This window comes from Gadus macrocephalus, chromosome 8 (assembly GCF_031168955.1).
Source record: "Gadus macrocephalus chromosome 8, ASM3116895v1".
NCBI classification, from domain to species: Eukaryota; Metazoa; Chordata; class Actinopteri; order Gadiformes; family Gadidae; genus Gadus; species Gadus macrocephalus.
The window spans coordinates 22,057,850-22,083,518 of record NC_082389.1 but is presented as its reverse complement, the minus strand read 5'-3'; the positions used below and the strand labels follow the sequence as shown (position 1 = coordinate 22,083,518).

Below are 25,669 nucleotides of genomic sequence, written 5' to 3'. Positions count from 1 at the left end.
AGTTTAACCCCCCCAATGGTAGACCCAAAGTTACGCCCTTGGTTTAAAGACAAAGGCATTTAGAGACAAGTGGCTCAAAAGTGGGTCAGGTCAATCAACAACAGCGGAGGAGCTATGATGCCAATTTTTAAATAATGGTCGTCAATAAGGCAGGGTCAAGTAACAACTGCCAAGCTGCCAAGAAGTTCGGGGTCACGGAGTGTAACGTAAGAAGATGGCGAGCACCAAAACAACGTCTCAAAGATGCCAACAGTCAGCGCAAATCCTACCGTGGTCCTCAAAGTGGTCGTTTCAGTGAGGTTGACCGGAGAGTTTCTGAATACGTCAGAGAAAACGTGCTTTGGGTGGAGCCGCTGGAAGCAGAGCAGCTGGGGAGCGATGACAGCGAGAGCGAACACAGCGGGGCAGAGGACGTGTGTGAGGGATAGAGAGACATCGGAGGAGAAATTTGGCGAATTTTAGTTAAGTTTAGTTAAATATGTGGCCTGTATTTTCTCTGTTATTTAAAAATATTCACAATGTTGCTTGATTATTGCTTGATATTCATTTTGAATCATACTGTACATATTTTGCCTTGAAAGTGCCGTGGCCTTTGCTGGCATTATTATTATTGTCATTAATATAACAAGTGTTTAATTCACTGTGTTTTTAATATTGTTATTAAGAAAAAGAAATGAAGTTCTTTGTTCTGCAAATGTGGTCTGCATATATTTTTTTCTAAATGTTTGTGTTGAAAAACGGGGGTCGTCTTATAATCAGGGTCGTCTTATATTCGGACCAATACGGTATATAAATAATTATTTTCAACATCGTTCCCGAGAGGTAGGCCCACGTACACTATATACTTTGTACTAAATACTATATAATAAGCTTAAAAAAAGAAAACCACACATAAGACCTGAATTAACTAGTTTCTATCTTTACGGCGTTTAATGTTAACCATCGCTTTTATTAGGTTGAGTGTCCCAGGTATCATTAAACAGGGTATCTCTACGCTCACAATAAGGGAATGTTTTGTGACGAAGTGCTCATGTCCTTCTGGAAAATAATTGGCTGTTTGTAATAGGAAATCAGGCAGGTAATATTTCCTTCATGGTACCCCCGTTTGGGAAAAACAGAAAAGGCTGATTTGGAATAATTATTCACTACACACAAAAAAATCTGTCAGAATGCCTGCTGCCTAACTGTGTGTTCACACCAAACGCGAAATTTTTCGCCCGTTCGTGTTGTCGCCGAAGTTTTGTCACACCACACATCATAATCTGTCGCTGTGCAAGTTTTGTCTAATATGTCGCGCCACAACAAGGTAACCGCCATTGCATGTCTTTACCTTTTGTGGAAGAGGGAGAGACGTCGGAGGACCCGACGCAGTATATTCATAATATTGTTATGACCACGGAAGAGGTAGTGAATGAAGTATTGAATAGACAGAGATTTATTAGATAGGCCTACCTAATAAACCGTTACACAAGACCGGAAACATAGCAACGGCGGTAAACAAACCCCGAGAAGCCCAATCCCTATGAGAGCTCCCCGCGCTACGGCCATCCGGAGGCGCACAGAGCTTTTGGCCGTGATATTATGCATACAAATATTATATTATATACTATTATATTATATATAGAGCTCCGGGAGTCGCAAACGGCAACATTCACTTTCTCCTCCATGCTGCAGTTCACCCCGGACTGCACTGCACTGAGTTTGACGGTTGAACGCTGATTGGTTGTTACGTTACACATGTGACTCAGTGGCCACACTGTTGAACGCTGATTGGCTGTCATCACGCGTCAACACGCGAAATTCGCGTCAAAGTTCAAATATTTGAACTCGAGCGAACTGCACGTTTTGGGAACGGCAGCCGCGGGTCTGGTTCGCGCAAGCGGAGGCGCAGTTCGCGCTGAAGGGGATTACGGCGGATGAAACCAAGTTTTATTACGTAGTCTCCGCGCTTGGTGGCTCGACGGCGGCCAGAGCGATGTATATTCTCGAGAACCCCCGGCCCGTGGGAAGTATGCATTGCTAAAGGGGTTCCTGATGGAGACTTTCTGTTTGTCGGAGGCTGAACGGGGCGAGCAGCTTCTGGCATTGAATGGCCTCGGGGACTCGGGGACCATCAGCGCTCATGGATCATATGCTGAATCTCCTGGGGAATAATAGGCCTTGTTTTATGTTTCAGGCTTTATTTATGCAGCAGCTGCCAGTGCGTGTCAGGGCAGCTCTAGCCAACAGCGACACCACAGACTTTCGGGCTCTGGCTAGGGAGGCGGATCGTTTTTTCGCCGCCGGGCACGAGCGCTGCACGGCCGTATTAGCCCACACCACTGTCGACCTGGAGATGACGGACACCATCGCTGTGGCCGCGGCGACACGACGACAGCCACAGCAGTCTGCAGGCCTGTGTTATTTCCACGGCCTGTATGGACCCAAAGCTAGGAGGTGCCGCCCCCCGTGCAGTTTCGTGGCATCGGGAAATGCACGGGCCGGCACTCGCTAGCTGCCATGAGTGTTGGCCGTTCTGGGGGTCTGTTGTTCATCACAGACACAAGCTCTGGGAGACGGTTCCTGTGTGACACGGGGGCCCAGGTGAGCGTCCTGCCCGTGTCACGCATTGACAGAATAGGGGGCGGCCATGGCCCCTCCCTGGAGGCCGCCAACGGCAGCCCCATCCGCACCTTTGGGACTAGGACTGTTTCCTTATGTTTCGGGGGTCAGCGTTTCGGCTGAGATTTTGTCACCGCAGAGGTGTCCACACCCCTCCTCTGCGCCGATTTCCTCTGCGCCAATGGCCTATTGGTGGATGTGATGAACCGGCGCTTGATAAGTGCTGAGACTTTTAGCTCCCTGGCATGTGAGCTCAGTGGCTCGGGCACGACGAAGCTGTCGGGCGCACTCTCACCCTCCGATGTGTTTTCCCCCCTCCTCGCGGAATTGCCGGAGCTCACGGAGTCCACGTTCTCAGCTGCCGCCACCAAGCACGGAGTGGAGCATCACATCGCGACCACTGGCCCACCGGTCTATGCCAGGGCCCGGCGCCTCGACTCTGCTAAGCTCGCCGTTGCTAGGTCTGAGTTTGACACCCTGGAGCGTCTTGGAATTGTCCGGCGGTCGGACAGCCCCTGGGCTTCCCCGCTCCACAACGTCTCGAAGCCTGGCGGTGGGTGGCGTCCATGTGGGGATTACCGCCGGCTCAATGACATTACGGTACACGACCGCTACCCGATTCCCCACATCCAGGACTTTTCTGCCCGCCTGGCCGGTGCGGTAGTTTTCTCCAAGAAGGACCTCGTTCGGGGCTATCACCAGGTGCCCGTCCAGCCGCAGGACGTCCCGAAGACGGTGGTGATCACTCCGTTTGGACTATTCGAGATGCCGTTCGGCCTGAAGAACGCAGCCCAGGTAATGGCAATAGCTTATGACACGTGTGAAAGAATGCTGATGAGTTTAATGTAGGCCTACTGTGTTGCACTCAACTCTTCTCACTGGCATAGGCCGCAGACAGGCACTGTGTGTGTGTGTGTGTGTGTGTGTGTGTGTGTGTGTGTGTGTGTGTGTGTGTGCTTTTGGTATTGGGATCTAACAGATCTCTCAGACTTTATGGTCCTCTGAAGTCCCTGGTCACCCAAATCCAAGAAGGCTTTGGGTGTTCATTTGTGCTCAATGTGTTGAATCAGGAAAGTAACTTCAAACCATTCCAGTCTCTTCACGTTGCGTTTTGATGATAAGTAACTTCATATCAAACTATGACCATCTTCGTTAACCCGTCCAATAGATGGAGGCGGCGGTGAAAAATAGATTTAAAGTAATGTTGTTTGTTATCCACCAAAGTTTGATAAAGAAACAATAATATTAACTCTGATAAAATGCTGTCAACAATTTTTCTGTCAACCATTTTTTCCATGGCAGTTATAGGGTATGACAGCTTGATTGACATCTACAAGGCCCAACTGGGTCGAACCGTTGGGCAAACGAGTTTTCATGAAGAATTCATTTATTGCTTTGAGGTTTATTTTTCCTTCGCTGTCAAAGTCAAAGAATTAAAGATATAAATATATATTTTCAATTTATCTTTGATTAAAGAATATCTTTATTATTATTAATTGTAGCTCGGTGGGGACCCTGATATGGATATGGCCTACATAACAAGAGGTCACAGAAGACTATCGGTATAGATCCACTAGGCATATGTATCAGATATTCCAATCATCATAAGGTATTAAATAGAACTGCTGAGCAATGACTCTTACCTCACTCTCCAGCTGGAAGTCGATCCATTCATTGATTTTCAACCTGGCGAGATGCAGTATGGAAGTCTCTTCATCAGCCTCACTATCACTGCTGTCATGCAGCCCACCAGCTTTACCCCCATTACACACACATACACACACACACACACACACACACACACACACACACACACACACACACACACACACACACACACACACACACACACACACACACACACACACACACACACACACACACACACTTTTTTAACATTCACAATTTGGACCCTGGAACCAACACAACCCCCTCAGAGGTACAGTTATCCCTTGGGTAAAAATGGTAAGAACATTGTATCCATAAGTCCTGCTGCATACTACTTCTAGTTTCTAAGTATGTTTGCATTGGCCTGAAAACTAATTCTAGCCAATACGTGGTAAACAACCATATTAGGATAGCACAATGTGTTTTTTTATGAAATGTTTTAGTTTCAGCAACAATATCCCAAATGTAGCATAAATGGATCCCTTAAATATATAACAATCAAATACAATGGGTTGGGGGGGGGCAGGTTTTAGCAAATGAATTGTGTTGCATTTAATTGGTGGTGGTAACAATGTATTCTATAATATTTTTTAGTTCCTCCATCGATACCTTCCGCTAATTCTCCCAGTAATGCCATCTTTGGATCTTTTGTGAAATTTGGGTTAACAAATTTTCGGAATTAAGGGCATTTCCAAAATATGTGCGTATGGTTGCAAATTTGTGTGCCACAATTTCTCCATTTATGAGTGTGTAGGGTCTTGTAATTCATTCTTCATTCACTCCTCCGAGATCCAAGCCGGTAAATGATCTAAACTGAAAATTATAGCTGAGGCGTTTACTATTAAGTCTAAATTAGGGCAAGTTCAAAGTTATAATCGCGATTAATCACATAGTATTGGTGAGTTATCTCACGATTAATCACACTTTTAAAATTATATTTTAAATCCACTCCAATTAAAGTTAAATGAGATAATCAAATGGAATGACACATTGTCATTCACACCAAATGTACTTAAAGGGGACATATTATACCACCACCAGGTGTGAGTGTGATTAGCCTTACAAGCCGTTTCAAATCTGCCCCATGTGACATCCCTAGTGGGCGTGTCCACCTAGATATGTGCTGGATAGATCAGTCTACCAGCCTACCCAGTGGACAGAAGTAAACGTTAATCAGATATACGTGGACACTCCCACTCGTGATATAATAATAAGCGAAAACTAGACCAAGTAATCTTGAGGGAGTTTTATTGACTCACTCAGTGTGGGTTGAATATGAAATTTAAGGAACACCACAGGTTTGGGAATTGTAAACAGACTGTCACTTACTGCAAGTGGAACTAAAAAGAAAATGTATTTCTGATATGAATGTTGACTTTCTGTCGGCAAAACCTTTCAAAATCAAAGTAAAAAAAATAATGTGTCGATTTTTATTAATCACGTTAAAATAAGATTGCGTTAACACCTAATTAACACGATTACTTGTCCAGCCCTAGTTTAAATGATTAGTTGAACTGATTATTATTTTTTAACAAGGTTTTCTTTATAGACTATAGCTACGCACTCAGTGTGACCTATTGTTTATCCTCACAATACTCATGGATCTTGACAGATCCAGTAACATCCTAGTGCCTCAGTTTAAAACTTGTCCTCCATGTTGAAACGCTGGGTGAACAGCGTAGTCAAACACATAGCATGTTCCCGAAGATAATCACAACCATTTTAATATCCGGTTGGATTTTTAGGTGTTATGACTTAGTTATGAAATCCTTGAAGGACCTAAATAACCTTTGGATCGTTTGTGAAAATAATCACAACTGGTCTAAGAATCACCAATGCGGAAGATACATGGCCGATCATAAAGAATACAATACCAGTTCTGGTGGTCTGTAGCGCCGAGCTGGGCAGCTTGGCACCGCCACCGAACACGGCCACGGTGACAGGAGTCACCAGAGAACAGCAGCGGATGGCTGGCCTTCTGTCCATCTGGAACCGCTCATCATAAATCACCCAGTCCGTCGGTAGCGTCTGTACAGACTGGGCTTCTCCATGAGCTGTTGGATCCTAAGAAGAGAACAAGAACACAGCTATTGACATATAAACATATGTTTATGTCAATTTGCCGGCTGGAGTCTAATTCTCTATATGTATTGTATAAACATTCAATGTTTTGACACTGCCAAATATTTACGTCTAATGTCCGCCTTTTCCCGGCATGGTCCGCGCGCTTACACTGACCGAGGTAATATACCGGATTGATTTCGCACCCCAATTTACCCTCTCGGACCCTACACATATTGGGGGTTTCATTTTCACGTAAATGCAATGAGACGGCTCCACGGTTCCAGGGGCGGGACTTGGGTAGAGGTGTTGCTGCGTTGTCTCATAGGCAATGCAGCGACAACAAAATTAGTAGTTCTAACTGGAGAGACGGTGAAATCCGTGGGCAGCTGACCATCATGGGAGAAATGGTGATGCAGTTGTATTTAACGAAGAGAGGGAAAGATGGTGCGATCTACGAGAAAGACGCAGAGGAACTTTCATTACGAGGCTGTCGTCGGGATAAAAAACACGTGGTCAGCAAAAATAAAGAATATGTTAGCGTTTTTTCACTTGTAAATAGTAGCCTACACTGAGATATCATCTACTCAATCTTGCATGCAAGCGGCATGAAAAAAACAAAACACATTCAGAGTATTCAAATGATTCTAAAGAGGTCTACTCTCTATGCGTAGCCCCGCCTACTCCAATGAACCAAGAAAAATGGCTCCGTGACGAAGGCGGAATATACCCCCTCGGTTTTACACAGGCAAGACCGTAGCACTCAAGAAAATCTAATGATTGGGTTAGTCCGACTGTGATTGGATTATTAAGATGCATATATACACCTTAGTCTGATTAAAATCATAGTGGGTTTTCTCATAGTCCTATTAAGACCCCTAGATTATTAGACTGATAGCCGCATTAAGCATGGATGTTTACGGTGAATTGAATTTGAATTTAATTTTGCCTTCTGCGCATGCTCGAGATCTTTCTGGGGGCCGTGAGCCGGAAGTAGAAGGAGACGGTAGTCGTGTTTTTGTCGCCGTCGGAAAACGAGAAACACTGATTTATTTATAAAGGTGTCGTGCCAATGTAGTAACCCCCTATAAGAAGTGTATCATCAACATGCATTCAGTAAACTCCACACTAAGCTTAGATTTCACCCAAGGCTGAATTAAAAGTACATGTTTTACTAAATGTTGGTCATCAACGAGGTCGTTAAGTAGTAACTTCGGGCACATCTAAAAAAGTATTTTTCTTCCGACGTGTTTACGATTTTTATTCATTCATTGGGCTGCGGCTGAACTGTCAGTGTTTCCCCTAGATTTTTTTGTAGCAGTGTGAAGACATTTTTGAAAAATAACCCTTTAAATGTTTACTTCTGGTGAGATCTTTTGGGAAAAATGTACAGATTGAGCTTCCAAATATGACATAAAAACCAACAGAGTCAAGGTATCTGCTGAGACCAGATTATTGTGCAAATTTGCTTTGCACTTCAGGGCTACAGACAAACTTTTTTCACTAGGAGCACTGTGGCCCCTAACTGAAAATTTTAGGGCCACACACCGTAAATCAACATGCCAATGGGATTCTCTTATTTTCCAGCTGTATTACTAATAAATATTAAGATAATAGATGCAGAAATTACAATGAAATTACAGTGTCACATTTTATTGTGATTCCCATGTACACTAACTGTTTCTAAATGTGTGAACATTCTTTCGACAAGCACGGACGCGACAGGATGCTGCGCCCCCTCTCTGCCCGCTCGCCTCTCCATTGAGAATACAGCAGGCGTGAGAATGCAGCAGGCGTGAGAACACCTCCCATGTGATAAGCCCTTTATGGCAAATTAAGTCCTGACCGGGTTCGGGTACCCGAACGGGTTTTGCTATTGACTTCTCCAGTGCTGGACGTTATTATGTTCCATGTTATTCAGGGGCAGAGGAGTCAACTAAAACCGTGGATGATGTGCTTTTTTTAGACAGCAATCTAAAGCACCAGGCGAAACACCACATAGTGTATTTCTCCGGCGTTCCAGCTAATGTGTCTAATTTTCCTTCGGGTGCGGGTCGTGCGTCAATATCAATTTATAGCACGACCCACGCTAATGTTGGAACACGGGTCGGATGCGGTTTAAAGTATTGCGGGTACGGGCGGTTGCGGGTTTGCAAAATAAGACTGTAGATCGGGAGAACGAGTCAATATTTTGCGAATTGTTCAAACACACGTAGCAGGTTGTGAAATCTTTTACGTGCACTCATATTTAATCTCTAGGACCCCCTCCACATATTAGCCACAAACAGTGGCCATTCCATATCCTTCTCACACTCCTGCTTAATATTCCAGATTTGTTGACGCGCCCCTTCCCTGTTTAACGTCAAAAAACTAATTGGGTGTCAAGCAACTATGTTGCGAGACAACCTATTGTTTTTGTACGAATTCCTATTATTATTGGGTGTCAAGCAACTTTGTTGCGAGACAACCTATTGTTATTGTACGAATTCCTATTATTGGGTGTCAAGCAACTTTGTTGCGAGACAACCTATTGTTATTGTACGAATTCCTATTATTATTATTATTATTATTATTATTATCCTTCAATGGGAGTCAATGGCAGCCCATAGAACCGCTTGGCGAAAAGTTGTGAAATTTGGCACACTGGTTCAGGACAGCCCCATTAGCCCATTGAGCGAATCTCAGGTCGCTAGCCCAACAGCTCTAGCGCCACCAACAGGTCAAAGTTGGGCATGCATTCATGTTCATAACTTTCGACCTATTCGACCAATTTTCACAAACCAGGTATCATTGGATTCCTTGAACCAAGCCCAGTTCAAAACACCCTATGACGTCATTGCGCCATGACGTATATGTCCGCCATCTTGGTTTATGTTAAAAACCCTCAAAATGCTACTTCTATCACAAATCTTGTCCAATCATCTCGAAACTTGGTACACATAATCTTCTGGCCATGCTTGATACAAAACATCGAATAGATTTGTCAAATTCAAAACCGTTTGCCCGCTACAGCCAATCAAATTTGGCGGCATAGCCGCCAAACCGGATGTAAGCCCATATCTCAGCAGCCCTTTGACATATCATAACCACCCTTGTTACATAGACCCATGACCCCATAAAGGTTACACTGAATGAATTTGGTGACCTTTGACCTCTAGGGGGCGCTGTTATTAATGTCGATGTGTTTTGACTCCTCTCTCTTCACATGAGTACATTTCAAACTTATTATTAATGTCTGGTGATACTATCAGACCTCCCCGTATGGCTAGCACATTATTTCTTGCAGAAATATCTGCGACAGCCAATGATATTCGACCGCGAAGCCGCCAAACCGGAAACACGCCAATATCTCTGCAGCCCTTTGACATATCATGACCAAACTTGATACATAGACCCATAACATCATCATGGGGACACTCAATGAATTTGGTGACCATTGACCTCTAGGGGGCGCTATAATTAATGAAGACGTGTTTTAACTCCTCTGTCTTCACATGAGTACATTTCAAACTTATTTTTAATGTCTGAGGATACTGCCAGACCTCCTTATATAACTTATGAATTATTTCTCATTGCAACATCAGAACTTGGCCGCCATGTTGAAAGTTTTTCAAAATCAGTTGAAAATTTCCACAGGCCACAAATTATGTCCAATCTTCATAAAACTATGCATTTATGATCTTCAGACCAAGCTGAACAGATGTGTTAAACAGCTTTCTCAAATTCAAAACCGTTTGGCCGTGACAGCCATTCAAACTTGACGCCGCATATTAATGGGTAGACACTGCACTCGTGTGGCGATAAGCGGTACTTAATGTATAATGCAACAATGACTATATTTACCATTCCGCCCACTTAAAATATAAACTGCAATTCCCACTGGATTCGATGCTTCACGAACTACCTCCAGAACGGATGCTTGTTTACATTGTGTCTCTTTTAGGGATATTGTTCCGAATACCCCTATGTATTTGTGACATTTGTTCTGTCAGGCAGACTGTATTGCGCCCTTACCTCTAGGTGGGGTCCTTTTCCCATTTACTCATCCCACCGGCTGTCGGTATTGCCGATTTCCGAGACGGTCCTCATGTAGCCCCCTGGCCGATTGCGTCCATCCGGCAGAATTAGCCTACCGAGTCCGATTATGCTTGACACCCACATTGCTGCTCGCAGCTATATTTATTATTATTATCCTTCAGTGGGAGTCAATGGCAGCCCATAGAACCGCTTGGCGAAAAGTTGTGAAATTTGGCACACTGGTTCAAGACAGCCCCATTAGCCCATTAAGCCAATGTCAGATCGCTAGCCCAACAGCTCTAGCGCCACCAACAGGTCAAAGTTGCACATGCATTCATGTTTATAACTTTCGACCCATTCGTCCTATATTCACAAACTAGGTATCATTGGATTCCTTGGTCCAAGCCAAGTTCAACGCACCCTATGACGTCATTTTGCGCCATGATGGATTTTCCGCCATCTTGGTTTACGTCAAAAACCTTCAAAATGCTACTCCTATCACAAATCTTGTCCAATCAACTCGAAACTTGGCACACATGATCTCCCGGCCATGCATGATAAAAAACATCGAATAGATTTTTCAAATTCAAAACCGTTTGCCCGCTAAAGCCAATCAAATTAGGCGGTGAAGCCGCCAAACCGGATGTAAGCCCATATCTCAGCAGCCCTTTGACATATCATAAACAACCTTGGTATATAGGACCATGCCCCCATAAAGCTGACACTGAATGAATTTGGTGACCTTTCACCTCTAGGGGGCGCTGTTATTAATGTCGATGTGTTTTGACTAATCTCTCCTCACATGAGTGCATTTAAAACTTATTTTTAATGTCTGGTGATACTATCAGACCTCCCCATATAGCTCATATATTACTTCTTGCAGAAATATCCGCGAAAGCCAATGATATTCGACCGCGAACCCCCCAAACCGGAAACACGCCAATATCTCAGCAGCCCTTAGACATATCATAACCAAACTTGATATATAGACCCATAACATCATCATGGGGACACTCACTGAATTCTGTGACCATTGACCTCTAGGGGGCGCTATAATTAATGAAGACGTGTTTTAACTCCTCTCTCTTCACATGAGTACATTTCAAACTTATTTTTAATGTCTGAGGATACTGCCAGACCTCCTTATATAGCTTATTAATTATTTCTCATTGCAACATCAGAACTTGGCCGCCATGTTGAAAGTTGTCAAAATCAGTTGTAAATTTCCACAGGCCGCAAATTATGTCCAATCTTCATGAAACTTGGCATATATGATCTTCCGACCAAGCTGAACAAATGTATTAAACAGCTTTCTCAAATTCAAAACCGTTTGGCCGTGACAGCCAATCAAACATGACGGCGCTCATTAATGGGTAGACACTGCACTCGTGTGGCGACAAGCGGTACTTAATGTATAATGCAACAATGACTATATTCACCATTCCGCCCACCTACAATATAAACTGCAATTCCCACTGGATTAGATGCTTCACGAACCACCTCCAGAACGGATGCTTGTTTACATTGTGTCTCTTTTAGGGTTATTGTTCCGAATACCCCTATGTATTTGTGACATTTGTTCTGTCAGGCAGACTGTATTGCGCCCTTACCTCTAGGTGGAGTCCTTTTCCCATTTACTCATCCCACCGGCTGTCGGTATTGCCGATTTCCGAGGCGGCCGTCATGAAGCCCCCTGGCCGATTGCGTCCATCCGGCATAATTAGCCTACCGAGTCCGATTATGCTTGACACCCACATTGCTGCTCGCAGCTATATTTGGGTGTCAAGCAACTTTGTTGCGAGACAACCTATTGTTATTGTACGAATTCCTATTATTGGGTGTCAAGCAACTTTGTTGCGAGACAACCTATTGTTATTGTACGAATTCCTATTATTATTATTATTATTATTATTATTATTATTATCCTTCAATGGGAGTCAATGGCAGCCCATAGAACCGCTTGGCGAAAAGTTGTGAAATTTGGCACACTGGTTCAGGACAGCCCCATTAGCCCATTGAGCGAATCTCAGGTCGCTAGCCCAACAGCTCTAGCGCCACCAACAGGTCAAAGTTGGGCATGCATTCATGTTCATAACTTTCGACCTATTCGACCAATTTTCACAAACCAGGTATCATTGGATTCCTTGAACCAAGCCCAGTTCAAAACACCCTATGACGTCAGTGCGCCATAAGGTATATGTCCGCCATCTTGGTTTATGTCAAAAACCCTCAAAATGCTACTTCTATCACAAATCTTGTCCAATCATCTCGAAACTTGGTACACATGATCTTCTGGCCATCCTTGATGGAAAACATCGAATAGATTTGTCAAATTCAAAACCGTTTGCCCGCTAAAGCCAATCAAATTTGGCGGCTAAGCCGCCAAACCGGATGTAAGCCCATATCTCAGCAGCCCTTTGACATATCATAAACAACCTTGGTATATAGGACCATGCCCCCATAAAGCTGACACTGAATGAATTTGGTGACCTTTCACCTCTAGGGGGCGCTGTTATTAATGTCGATGTGTTTTGACTCATCTCTCCTCACATGAGTGCATTTAAAACTTATTTTTAATGTCTGGTGATACTATCAGACCTCCCCATATAGCTCATATATTACTTCTTGCAGAAATATCCGCGAAAGCCAATGATATTCGACCGCGAACCCCCCAAACCGGAAACACGCCAATATCTCAGCAGCCCTTTGACATATCATAACCAAACTTGATATATAGACCCATAACATCATCATGGGGACACTCACTGAATTCTGTGACCATTGACCTCTAGGGGGCGCTATAATTAATGAAGACGTGTTTTAACTCCTCTCTCTTCACATGAGTACATTTCAAACTTATTTTTAATGTGTGATGATACTGCCAGATCTCCTTATATAGCTTATGAATCATTTCTCATGGCAACATCAGAACTTGGCCGCCATGTTGAAAGTTGTCAAAATCAGTTGTAAATTTCCACAGGCCACAAATTATGTCCAATCTTCATGAAACTTGGCATATATGATCTTCGAACCAGGCTGAACAAACGTATCAAACCGCTTTCTCAAATTCTAAACCGTTTGGCCGTGACAGCCATTCAAACTTGACGGCGCTCATTAATGGGTAGACACTGCACTCGTGTGGCGCTCATTAATGGGTAGACACTGCACTCGTGTGGCGACATGCAGTACTTAATGTATAATGCAACAATGACTATATTTACCATTCCGCCCATTTACGATATAAACTGCAATTCCCACTGGATTAGATGCTTCACGAACTACCTCCAGAACGGATGCTTGTTTACATTGTGTCTCTTTTAGGGATATTGTTCCGATTACCCCTATGTATTTGTGACATTTGCTCTGTCAGGCAGGCTGTATTTCGCCCTTACCTCTAGGTGGGGTCCTTTTCCCATTTACTCATCCCACCGGCTGTCGGTATTGCCGATTTCCGAGGCGGTCGTCATGTAGCCCCCTGGCCGATTGCGTCCATCCAGCATAATTAGTCTACCGAGTCCGATTATGCTTGACACCCACATTGCTGCTCGCAGCTATATTTATTATTATTATTATTATTATTATCCTTCAATGGGAGTCAATGGCAGCCCATAGAACCGCTTGGCGAAAAGTTGTGAAATTTGGCACACTGGTTCAGGACAGCCCCATTAGCCCATTGAGCGAATCTCAGGTCGCTAGCCCAACAGCTCTAGCGCCACCAACAGGTCAAAGTTGGGCATGCATTCATGTTCATAACTTTCGACCTATTCGACCAATTTTCACAAACCAGGTATCATTGGATTCCTTGAACCAAGCCCAGTTCAAAACACCCTATGACGTCATTGCGCCATGACGTATATGTCCGCCATCTTGGTTTATGTCAAAAACCCTCAAAATGCTACTTCTATCACAAATCTTGTCCAATCATCTCGAAACTTGGTACACATGATCTTCTGGCCATGTTTGATACAAAACATTGAATAGATTTGTCAAATTCAAAACAGTTTGCCCGCTACAGCCAATCAAATTTGGCGGCATAGCCGCCAAACCGGATGTAAGCCCATATCTCAGCAGCCCTTTGACATATCATAACCACCCTTGTTACATAGACCCATGACCCCATAAAGGTTACACTGAATGAATTTGGTGACCTTTGACCTCTAGGGGGCGCTGTTATTAATGTCGATGTGTTTTGACTCCTCTCTCTTCACATGAGTACAATTCAAACTTATTATTAATGTCTGGTGATACTATCAGACCTCCCCGTATGGCTAGCACATTATTTCTTGCAGAAATATCTGCGACAGCCAATGATATTCGACCGCGATTTCGCCAAACCGGAAACACGCCAATATCTCTGCAGCCCTTTGACATATCATAACCATACTTGATTCATAGACCCATAACATCATCATGGGGACACTCAATGAATTTGGTGACCATTGACCTCTAGGGGGCGCTATAATTAATGAAGACGTGTTTAAACTCCTCTCTCTTCACATGAGTACATTTCAAACTTATTTTTAATGTGTGATGATACTGCCAGATCTCCTTATATAGCTTATGAATTATTTCTCATTGCAACATCAGAACTTGGCCGCCATGTTGAAAGTTGTCAAAATCAGTTGTAAATTTCCACAGGCCACATATTATGTCCAATCTTCATGAAACTTGGCATATATGATCTTCCGACCAAGCTGAACAAATGTATTAAACAGCTTTCTCAAATTCAAAACCGTTTGGCCGTGACAGCCAATCAAACATGACGGCGCTAATTAATGGGTAGACACTGCACTCGAGTGGCGCTCATTGATGGGTAGACGCTGCACTCGTGTGGCGACAAGCGGTACTTAATGTATAATGCAACAATGACTATATTTACCATTCCGCCCACCTACAATATAAACTGCAATTCCCACTGGATTCGATGCTTCACGAACTACCTCCAGAACGGATGCTTGTTTACATTGTGTCTCTTTCAGGGATATTGTTCCGAATACCCCAATGTATTTGTGACATTTGTTCTGTCAGGCAGACTGTATTGCGTCCTTACCTCTAGGTGGGGTCCTTTTCCCATTTACTCATCCCACCGGCTGTCGGTATTGCCGATTTACGAGGCGGTCGTCATGTAGCCCCCTGGCCGATTGCGTCCATCCGGCAGAATTAGCCTACCGAGTCCGATTATGCTTGACACCCACATTGCTGCTCGTTATTGGGTGTCAAGCAACTATGTTGCGAGACAACCTATTGTTATTGTACGAATTCCTATTATTATTATTATTATTATTATTATTATTATTATCCTTCAATGGGAGTCAATGGCAGCCCATAGAACCGCTTGGCGAAAAGTTGTGAAATTTGGCACACTGGTTCAGGACAGCCCCATTAGCCCATTGAGCGAATCTCAGGTCGCTAGCCCAACAGCTCTAGCGCCACCAACAGGTCAAAGTTGGGCATGCATTCATGTTCATAACTTTCGACCTATTCGACCAATTTTCACAAACCAGGTATCATTGGATTCCTTGAACCAAGCCCAGTTCAAAACACCCTATGACGTCATTGCGCCATGACGTATATGTCCGCCATCTTGGTTTATGTCAAAAACCCTCAAAATGCTACTTCTATCACAAATCTAGTCCAATCATCTCGAAACTTGGTACACATGATCTTCTGGCCATGTTTGATACAAAACATTGAATAGATTTGTCAAATTCAAAACCGTTTGCCTGCTACAGCCAATCAAATTTGGCGGCGTTGCCGCCAAACCGGATGTAAGCCCATATCTCAGCAGCGCTTTAACATATCATAACCAACCTTGGTATATAGACCCATGACCCCATATAGGTGACACTGATTGAATTTGGTGACCATTGACCTCTAGGGGGCGCTGTTATTAATGTCGATGTGTTTTGACTCCTCTCTCTTCACATGCGTGTATTTAAAACTTATTTTCAATGTCTGGTGATACTATCAGACCTCCTTATATAGCTCATATATTACTTCTTGCAGAAATATCCGCGAAAGCCAATGATATTCAACCGCGAACCCCCCAAACCGGAAACACGCCAATATCTCAGCAGCCCTTTGACATATCATAACCAAACTTGATATATAGACCCATAACATCATCATGGGGACACTCACAGAATTTGGTGACCATTGACCTCTAGGGGGCGCTATAATTAATAAAGACGTGTTCTAACTCCTCTCTCTTCAGATGAGTACATTTCAAACTTATTTTTCATGTCTGAGGATACTGCCAGACCTCCTTATATAGCTTATAAATAATCTTTCATTGCAACATCAGAACTTGGCCGCCATGTTGAAAGTTGTCAAAATCAGTTGAAAATTTCCACAGAACACAAATTATGTCCAATCTTCATGAAACTTGGCATGTAAGATCTTCCGTCCAAGCTGAACAAATATCTCAAACCGCTTTCTCAGATTCAAAACCGTTTGGCCGTGACAGCCAATCAAACTCGAGTGGCGCTCATTAATGGGTAGACACTGCACTCGTGTGGCGACAAGCGGTACTTAATGTATAATGCAACAATGACTATATTTACCATTCTGCCCACCTACAATATAAACTGCAATTCCCACTGGATTCGATGCTTCACGAACTACCTCCAGAACGGATGCTTGTTTACATTGTGTCTCTTTTAGGGATATTGTTCCGATTACCCCTATGTATTTGTGACATTTGTTCTGTCAGGCAGACTGTATTGCGCCCTTACCTCTAGGTGGGGTCATTTTCCCACATAATGCTCATCCCACCGGCTGTCGGTATTGCCGATTTCCGAGGCGGTCGTCATGTAGCCCCCTGGCCGATTGCGTCCATCCGGCAAAATTAGCCTACCGAGTCCGATTATGCTTGACACCCACATTGCTGCTCGCAGCTATATTTATTATTAGGGGTCCAAGCCAACAGGTTGGATCCCTATTGTTTTTGTAAGGATTATTATTCCTATACTTGCCCCCCTAAAAGTGATACCACAGCCCAAACCGTAAATGGTGCCGACACGCGATTTGCATGACTAGATCCAGATCTGTTCGGACTAAGCAGACGACAAAATCCAGACACGCCGGTCACTAGGTGGCGCTATACCAAGGAATACGCGTTTGGGGGTATAACTCCCACACCGAACCTCCCACAGTCAAAAACTTGTACACACAGATGCACTGGAGTCTGCTGCATCTTTTGGCATAGGCCACGCCCATTTGCGTCTATGAATATTTTTCGCTAAATCGCGAAAACCGCAAAAATGTTTTTTCCCTACTCCTCCCACATTTCTTGACCAATCAACACCAAACTTTGCACACGACATCATCAGACGCACACAAAAAATAAAATTCGAACACTTTTTTGATCCGACCTTCGACGACGAAACGGTAGCGTTTGGAATATTGGTATATTAGCTAAATTAGACGTGGAAAATCCAAAATCCAAAAAAATAAAAAATCTGACATCGGATCGAGTCCAAATTGTACACACATGTCGGTGCTAACCTTAATGTCGTTCGATAAAAAAATCGTACATTTTCGCCACGAGAAAAATTCTCTTCGGAAAATTTCGCCACAAGGCGGCGCCAAAAAACGACGACATTGTATGTCTCCTAATTTGGCAATGGAATGTTCTGAAAACGCGTTTGGGGCTATAACTCCCACACCGAACCTCCCACAGTCAAAACCTTTATATCCACAGATTCACTGGAGTCAGCTGCATCTTTTGGCACACGCCGTGCCCATTTGTTTTGAACACATGCTTCGCGTTGTGCCGGCGAAATGCACATTTCTTGTCGCGTTGTGCCGGCGAAATGCACACTTCTTGGACCCCTGCATAACTGCTTGCAGTTCTAGTTAGGGGTCCAAGCCAACAGGTTGGATCCCTATTGTTTTTGTAAGGATTTTTAGGGGTCCAAGCCAACAGGTTGGATCCCTATTGTTTTTGTAAGGATTTTTCTTATTCTTACCTCCTTAAAAGTGGTACCACAGCCCAAACCGTAAAAGGTGCACACACGCCAATTGCATGACTACATCCAGGTCTGTTCGGACTACGCAGACGACAAAATCCAGACCTGCCGGCCACTAGGTGGCGCTATACCTAGGAAAACTTGTTTGGGGCTATAACTCCCACACCGAACCTCCCACAGTCAAAATCGATATACCCACAGATGCACTGGAGTCTGCTGCATCTTTTGGCCCAGGCCACGCCCATTTGCGTCTATGAATATTTTTCGCTAAATCGCGAAAACCGCAAAACTGTCTTTTCCCTACTCCTCCCACATTTCTTGACCAATTGACACAAAACTTTGCCCACGGCATCGTCAGACGCACACAAAAAACAAAATTCGAACACTTTTTTGATCCGACCTTCGACGACGAAACGGTAGTGTTTGGAATATTTGTTTATTAGCTACATTTTACGTCGAAACGCAAAAATTCAAAAAATACCAAAATTAGACATCGGATCGAGTCCAAATTCTACACACATGTTGGTGCTAACCTTACTGACGTTCGATAAAAATTTAGGAAAATTTCGCCATTAGGGGGCGCAATAAACGAGGAAATTGTATATCTTCGACAAAATCTCGCCGCGAAAACGCTACACTGACTTCTCGCTACTCCTACCACAGTCAAATCCTTTGTATCCACAGGTTCAGGGTAGCGTTTTGAACACATGCTTCGCGTTGTGCCGGCGAAATGCACATTTCTTGTCGCGTTGTGCCGGCGAAATGCACACTTCTTGTTATTAGGGGTCCAAGCCAACAGGTTGGATCCCTATTGTTTTTGTAAGGATTATTATTAGGGGTCCAAGCCAACAGGTTGGATCCCTATTGTTTTTGTAAGGATTTTTAGGGGTCCAAGCCAACAGGTTGGAACCCTATTGTTTTTGTAAGAATTTTTAGGGGTCCAAGCCAACAGGTTGGATCCCTATTGTTTTTGTAAGGATTTTTCTTATTATTATTCCCCCCTAGAAGTGGGCCCACAGCCCAAACCGTAAATGGTGCCGACACGCCAATTGCATGACTAGATCCAGGTCCCTGAGTTCTAGGCAGACGACAAAATCCAGACACGCCGGCCACTAGGTGGCGCTATACCAAGGAAAGACGCGTTTGGGGCTATAACTCCCACACCGAACCTCCCACATTCAAAAACTTGTACCCACATATCCACTGGAGTCTGCTGCATCTTTTGGCATAGGCCACGCCCATTTGCGTCTATGAATATTTTTCGCAAAATCGCGAAAACCGCAAAACTGTTTTTTCGCTACTCCTCCCACATTTCTTGACCAATCAACACCAAACTTTGCACACAACATCTTCAGACGCACACGCAAAGAAATCCTCGGAGACTTTTTTGATCCGACCTTCGACGACGAAACGGTAGCGTTTTGAATATTGGTTTATTAGCTAAATTAGACGTGAAAAATCCAAAATCCAGAAAAAATCCAAAACTACACATCGGATCGAGTCCAAATGTTACACAGATGTTGGTGCTAACCATAAAGACGTTCGATAAAAAATTTGGAAAATTTCGCCATTAGGGGGCGCAATAAACGAGGAAATTGTATATCTTCTAATTGGCCTAAGGAATGTTGTTCAAACTCGAGGGAAACCATCAAGGGGCAATCTCGAGTCTATATAGAAAATATGGCCAAGAATTATTAATGTGGGCGGGAGTTATTTGGCAAAGGAAAATTGTCTTCGGAAATTTCGCCACAAGGCGGCGCCAAAAAACTAAGACATTGTATGTCTCTTAATTTGCCAATGGAATGTTCTGAAAACGCGTTTTGGGCTATAACTCCCACACCGAACCTCCCAGAGTCCAAAAACTTGTACACACAGATGCACTGGAGTCTGCTGCATCTTTTGGCCTAGGCCACGCCCATTTGCGTCTATGAATATTTTTCGCTAAATCGCGAAAACCGCAAAACAGTTTTTTCCCTACTCCTCCCACATTTCTCGCCCAATCAACACCAAACTTTGCACACGACATCTTCAGACACACACGAAAAGGAATCGTATACAGTTTTTTGATCCGACCTTCGACGACGAAACGGTAGCGTTTTGAATATTGGTTTATGAGCTAAATTAGACGTGGAAAATCAAAAATCCAAAGAAATCCAAAATTAGACATCGGAACGAGTCCAAATTGTACACACATGTTGTAGATAACCTTATTGTCGTACGATAAAAAAATCGGAAAATTTCGCCATTAGGGGGCGCAATAAACGAGGAAATTGTATTTCTTCTACAAAATCTCGCCGCGAAAACGCTACACTGACTTCTCGCTACTCCTACCACAGTCAAATCCTTTGTATCCACAGGTTCAGGGTAGCGTTTTCAACACATGCTTCGCGTTGTGCCGGCGAAATGCACATTTCTTGTCGCGTTGTGCCGGCGAAATGCACACTTCTTGTTCTTATTCTTACCTCCTTAAAAGTGGTACCACAGCCCAAACCGTAAAAGGTGCACACACGCCAATTGCATGACTACATCCAGGTCTGTTCGGACTACGCAGACGACAAAATCCAGACCTGCCGGCCACTAGGTGGCGCTATACCTAGGAAAACTTGTTTGGGGCTATAACTCCCACACCGAACCTCCCACAGTCAAAAACGATATACCCACAGATGCACTGGAGTCTGCTGCATCTTTTGGCCCAGGCCACGCCCATTTGCGTCTATGAATATTTTTCGCTAAATCGCGAAAACCGCAAAACTGTCTTTTCCCTACTCCTCCCACATTTCTTGACCAATTGACACAAAACTTTGCCCACGGCATCGTCAGACGCACACAAAAAATAAAATTCGAACACTTTTTTGATCCGACCTTCGACGACGAAACGGTAGCGTTTGGAATATTTGTTTATTAGCTACATTTTACGTCGAAACGCAAAAATTCAAAAAATACCAAAATTAGACATCGGATCGAGTCCAAATTCTACACACATGTTGGTGCTAACCTTACTGACGTTCGATAAAAATTTAGGAAAATTTCGCCATTAGGGGGCGCAATAAACGAGGAAATTGTATATCTTCGACAAAATCTCGCCGCGAAAACGCCACACTGACTTCTCGCTACTCCTACCACAGTCAAATCCTTTGTATCCACAGGTTCAGGGTAGCGTTTTGAACACATGCTTCGCGTTGTGCCGGCGAAATGCACATTTCTTGTCGCGTTGTGCCGGCGAAATGCACACTTCTTGGACCCCTGCATAACTGCTTGCAGTTCTAGTTTTTATTATTATTATTATTATTCCCCCGTAAAAGTGGGAATACAGCCCAAACCGTAAATGTTGCACACACGCCGATTGCATGACTAGATCCAGGTCCGTGAGGACTACGCAGACGACAAAATCCAGACACGCCGGCCACCAGGTGGCGCTATACCTAGGAAAGATGCGTTTGGGGCTATAACTCCCACACCGAACCTCCCACAGTCAAAAACTTGTACCCACATATTCACTGGAGTCTGCTGCATCTTTTGGCCTAAGCCACGCCCATTTGCGTCTATAATTTTTTTCCGCAAAATCGCGAAAACCGCAAAACTGCCTTTTCCCAACTCCTCCCACATTTCTTGTTTTTAGGGGTCCAAGCCAACAGGTTGGATCCCTATTGTTTTTGTAAGGATTATTAGGGGTCCAAGCCAACAGGTTGGATCCCTATTGTTTTTGTAAGGATTATTAGGGGTCCAAGCCAACAGGTTGGATCCCTATTGTTTTTGTAAGGATTTTTCTTATTATTATACTATACGCCTTAGAAGTGGGCCCACAGCCCAAACCGTAAATGGTGCCGACACGCCAATTGCATGACTAGATCCAGGTCCGGCACCGCTACTCAGATAACAAAATCCAGACATGCCGGCCACTAGGTGGCGCTATACCAAGGAGAAAAACGTTTGGGGCTATAGCTCCCACACCGAACCTCCCACAGTCAAAGACTTGTACCCACATATTCACTGGAGTCTGCTGCATCTTTTGGCATAGGCCACGCCCATTTGCGTCTATGAATATTTTTCGCTAAATCGCGAAAACCGCAAAACTGTTTTTTCCCTACTCCTCCCACATTTCTTGACCAATCAACACCAACCTTTGCACACGACATCGTCAGACGCACACAAATAATAAAATTCGGACATTTTTTTGATCCGACCTTCGACGACGAAACGGTAGCGTTTGGAATATTGGTATATTAGCTAAATTAGACGTGGAAAATCCAAAATCCAAAAAAATAAAAAATCAGACATCGGATCGAGTCCAAATTGTACACACATGTCGGTGCTAACCTTAATGTCGTTCGATAAAAAAATCGTACATTTTCGCCACGAGAAAAATTCTCTTCGGAAAATTTCGCCACAAGGCGGCGCCAAAAAACGACGACATTGTATGTCTCCTAATTTGCCAATGGAATGTTCTGAAAACGCGTTTGGGGCTATAACTCCCACACCGAACCTCCCACAGTCAAAACCTTTATATCCACAGATTCACTGGAGTCAGCTGCAACTTTTGGCACACGCCGTGCCCATTTGTTTTGCACACATGCTTCGCGTTGTGCCGGCGAAATGCACACTTCTTGGACCCCTGCATAACTGCTTGCAGTTCTAGTTCTTATTCTTACCTCCTTAAAAGTGGTACCACAGCCCAAACCGTAAAAGGTGCACACACGCCAATTGCATGACTACATCCAGGTCTGTTCGGACTACGCAGACGACAAAATCCAGACCTGCCGGCCACTAGGTGGCGCTATACCTAGGAAAACTTGTTTGGGGCTATAACTCCCACACCGAACCTCCCACAGTCAAAAGCGATATACCCACAGATGCACTGGAGTCTGCTGCATCTTTTGGCCCAGGCCACGCCCATTTGCGTCTATGAATATTTTTCGCTAAATCGCGAAAACCGCAAAACTGTCTTTTCCCTACTCCTCCCACATTTCTTGACCAATTGACACAAAACTTTGCCCACGGCATCGTCAGACGCACACAAAAAATAAAATTCGAACACTTTTTTGATCCGACCTTCGACGACGAAACGGTAGCGTTTGGAATATTGGTTTATGAGCTAAATTAGACGTGGAAAATCAAAAATCCAAAGAAATCCAAAATTAGACATCGGAACGAGTCCAAATTGTACACACATGTTGTAGATAACCTTAATGTCGTACGATAAAAAAATCGGAAAATTTCGCCATTAGGGGGCGCAATAAACGAGGAAATTGTATTTCTTCTACAAAATCTCGCCGCGAAAACGCTACACTGACTTCTCGCTACTCCTACCACAGTCAAATCCTTTGTATCCACAGGTTCAGGGTAGCGTTTTCAACACATGCTTCGCGTTGTGCCGGCGAAATGCACATTTCTTGTCGCGTTGTGCCGGCGAAATGCACACTTCTTGGACCCCTGCATAACTGCTTGCAGTTCTAGTTATTATTATTTTACCTAAGTGGAAGTCAATGGCAGCCCATAGAACCGCTTGGCGAAAAGTTGTGAAATTTGGCACACTGCTTTAGAACAGCCCCATTAGCCCATTGAGTGAATCTCAGGTCGCTAGCCCAACAGCTCTAGCGCCACCAACAGGTCAAAGTTGGGCATGCATTCATGTTCATAACTTTCGACCTATTCGACCAATTTTCACAAACCAGGTATCATTGGATTCCTTGAACCAAGCCCAGTTCAAAACACCCTATGACGTCATTGCGCCATGACGGATATGTCCGCCATCTTGGTTTATGTCAAAAACCCTCAAAATGCTACTTCTATCACAAATCTTGTCCAAACATCTCGAAACTTGGTACACATGATCTTCTGGCCATGTTTGATACAAAACATCGAATACATTTGTCAAATTCAAAACCGTTTGCCCGCTACAGCCAATCAAATTTGGCGGCCAAGCCGCCAAACCGGATGTAAGCCCATATCTCAGCAGTTCTTTGACCTATAATAACCAACCTTGGTAGAGAGACCCATGACCGAATCACGGTGACACGGAATGAATTTGGTGACATTTGACCTCTAGGGGGCGCTGTTATTAATGTCGATGTGTTTTGACTCCTCTCTCTTCACATGAGTACATTTAAAACTTATTTTCAATGTCTAGTGATACTATCAGACCTCCCCATATAGCTCATATATTACTTCTTGCAGAAATAACCGCGACAGCCAATGATATTCGACCGCGAAGCCGCCAAACCGGAAACATGCCAATTTCTCTGCAGCCCTTTGACATATTATAACCAAACTTGATATATAGACCCATAACATCATCATGGTGACACTCGATGAATTTGGTGACCATTGACCCCTAGGGGGCGCTGTTATTAATGACGACGTGTTTTAACTCCTCTCTCTTCACATGAGTACATTTCAAACTTATTCTTAATGTCGGAAGATACTGCCAGACCTCCTTATATAGCTTATAAATTATTTCTCATTGCAACATCAGAACTTGGCCGCCATGTTGAAAGTTGTCAAAATCAGTTGAAAATTTCCACAGGCCACAAATTATGTCCAATCTTCATGAAACTTGGCATATATGATCTTCCGACCAGGCTGAACAAATATATCAAACCACTTTCTCAGATTCAAAACCGTTTGGCCGTGACAGCCAATCAAACTCGAGTGGCGCTCATTAATGGGTAGACACTGCACTCGTGTGGCGACAAGCGGTACTTAATGTATAATGCAACAATGACTATATTTACCATTCTGCCCACCTACAATATAAACTGCAATTCCCACTGGATTCGATGCTTCACGAACTACCTCCAGAACGGATGCTTGTTTACATTGTGTCTCTTTTAGGGATATTGTTCCGAATACCCCTATGTATTTGTGACATTTGTTCTGTCAGGCAGACTGTATTGCGCCCTTACCTCTAGGTGGGGTCCTTTTCCCATTTACTCATCCCACCGGCTGTCGGTATTGCCGATTTCCGAGACGGTCCTCATGTAGCCCCCTGGCCGATTGCGTCCATCCGGCAGAATTAGCCTACCGAGTCCGATTATGCTTGACACCCACATTGCTGCTCGCAGCTATATTTATTATTATTATCCTTCAGTGGGAGTCAATGGCAGCCCATAGAACCGCTTGGCGAAAAGTTGTGAAATTTGGCACACTGGTTCAAGACAGCCCCATTAGCCCATTAAGCCAATGTCAGATCGCTAGCCCAACAGCTCTAGCGCCACCAACAGGTCAAAGTTGCACATGCATTCATGTTTATAACTTTCGACCCATTCGTCCTATATTCACAAACTAGGTATCATTGGATTCCTTGGTCCAAGCCAAGTTCAACGCACCCTATGACGTCATTTTGCGCCATGATG

The 25,669-nt window shown here is 43.9% G+C and overlaps 1 protein-coding gene across 3 annotated transcripts in view; it reads right to left on the bottom strand.

Moving 5' to 3' along the window:
* ythdc2 (YTH domain containing 2) overlaps nt 1-25,669 on the bottom strand; it is a 225,158-nt gene that overhangs the window by 11,664 nt on the left and 187,825 nt on the right. For all 3 annotated transcript variants that reach the window (XM_060059908.1, XM_060059910.1, XM_060059909.1), the window contains exons 25-26: nt 6,144-6,333; nt 4,245-4,354 (exon numbers count right to left, since the gene is read on the bottom strand). In XM_060059908.1, coding sequence (XP_059915891.1) covers nt 4,245-4,354; nt 6,144-6,333 — 300 coding nt within the window. The remainder of the gene's footprint in view (nt 1-4,244; nt 4,355-6,143; nt 6,334-25,669) is intronic.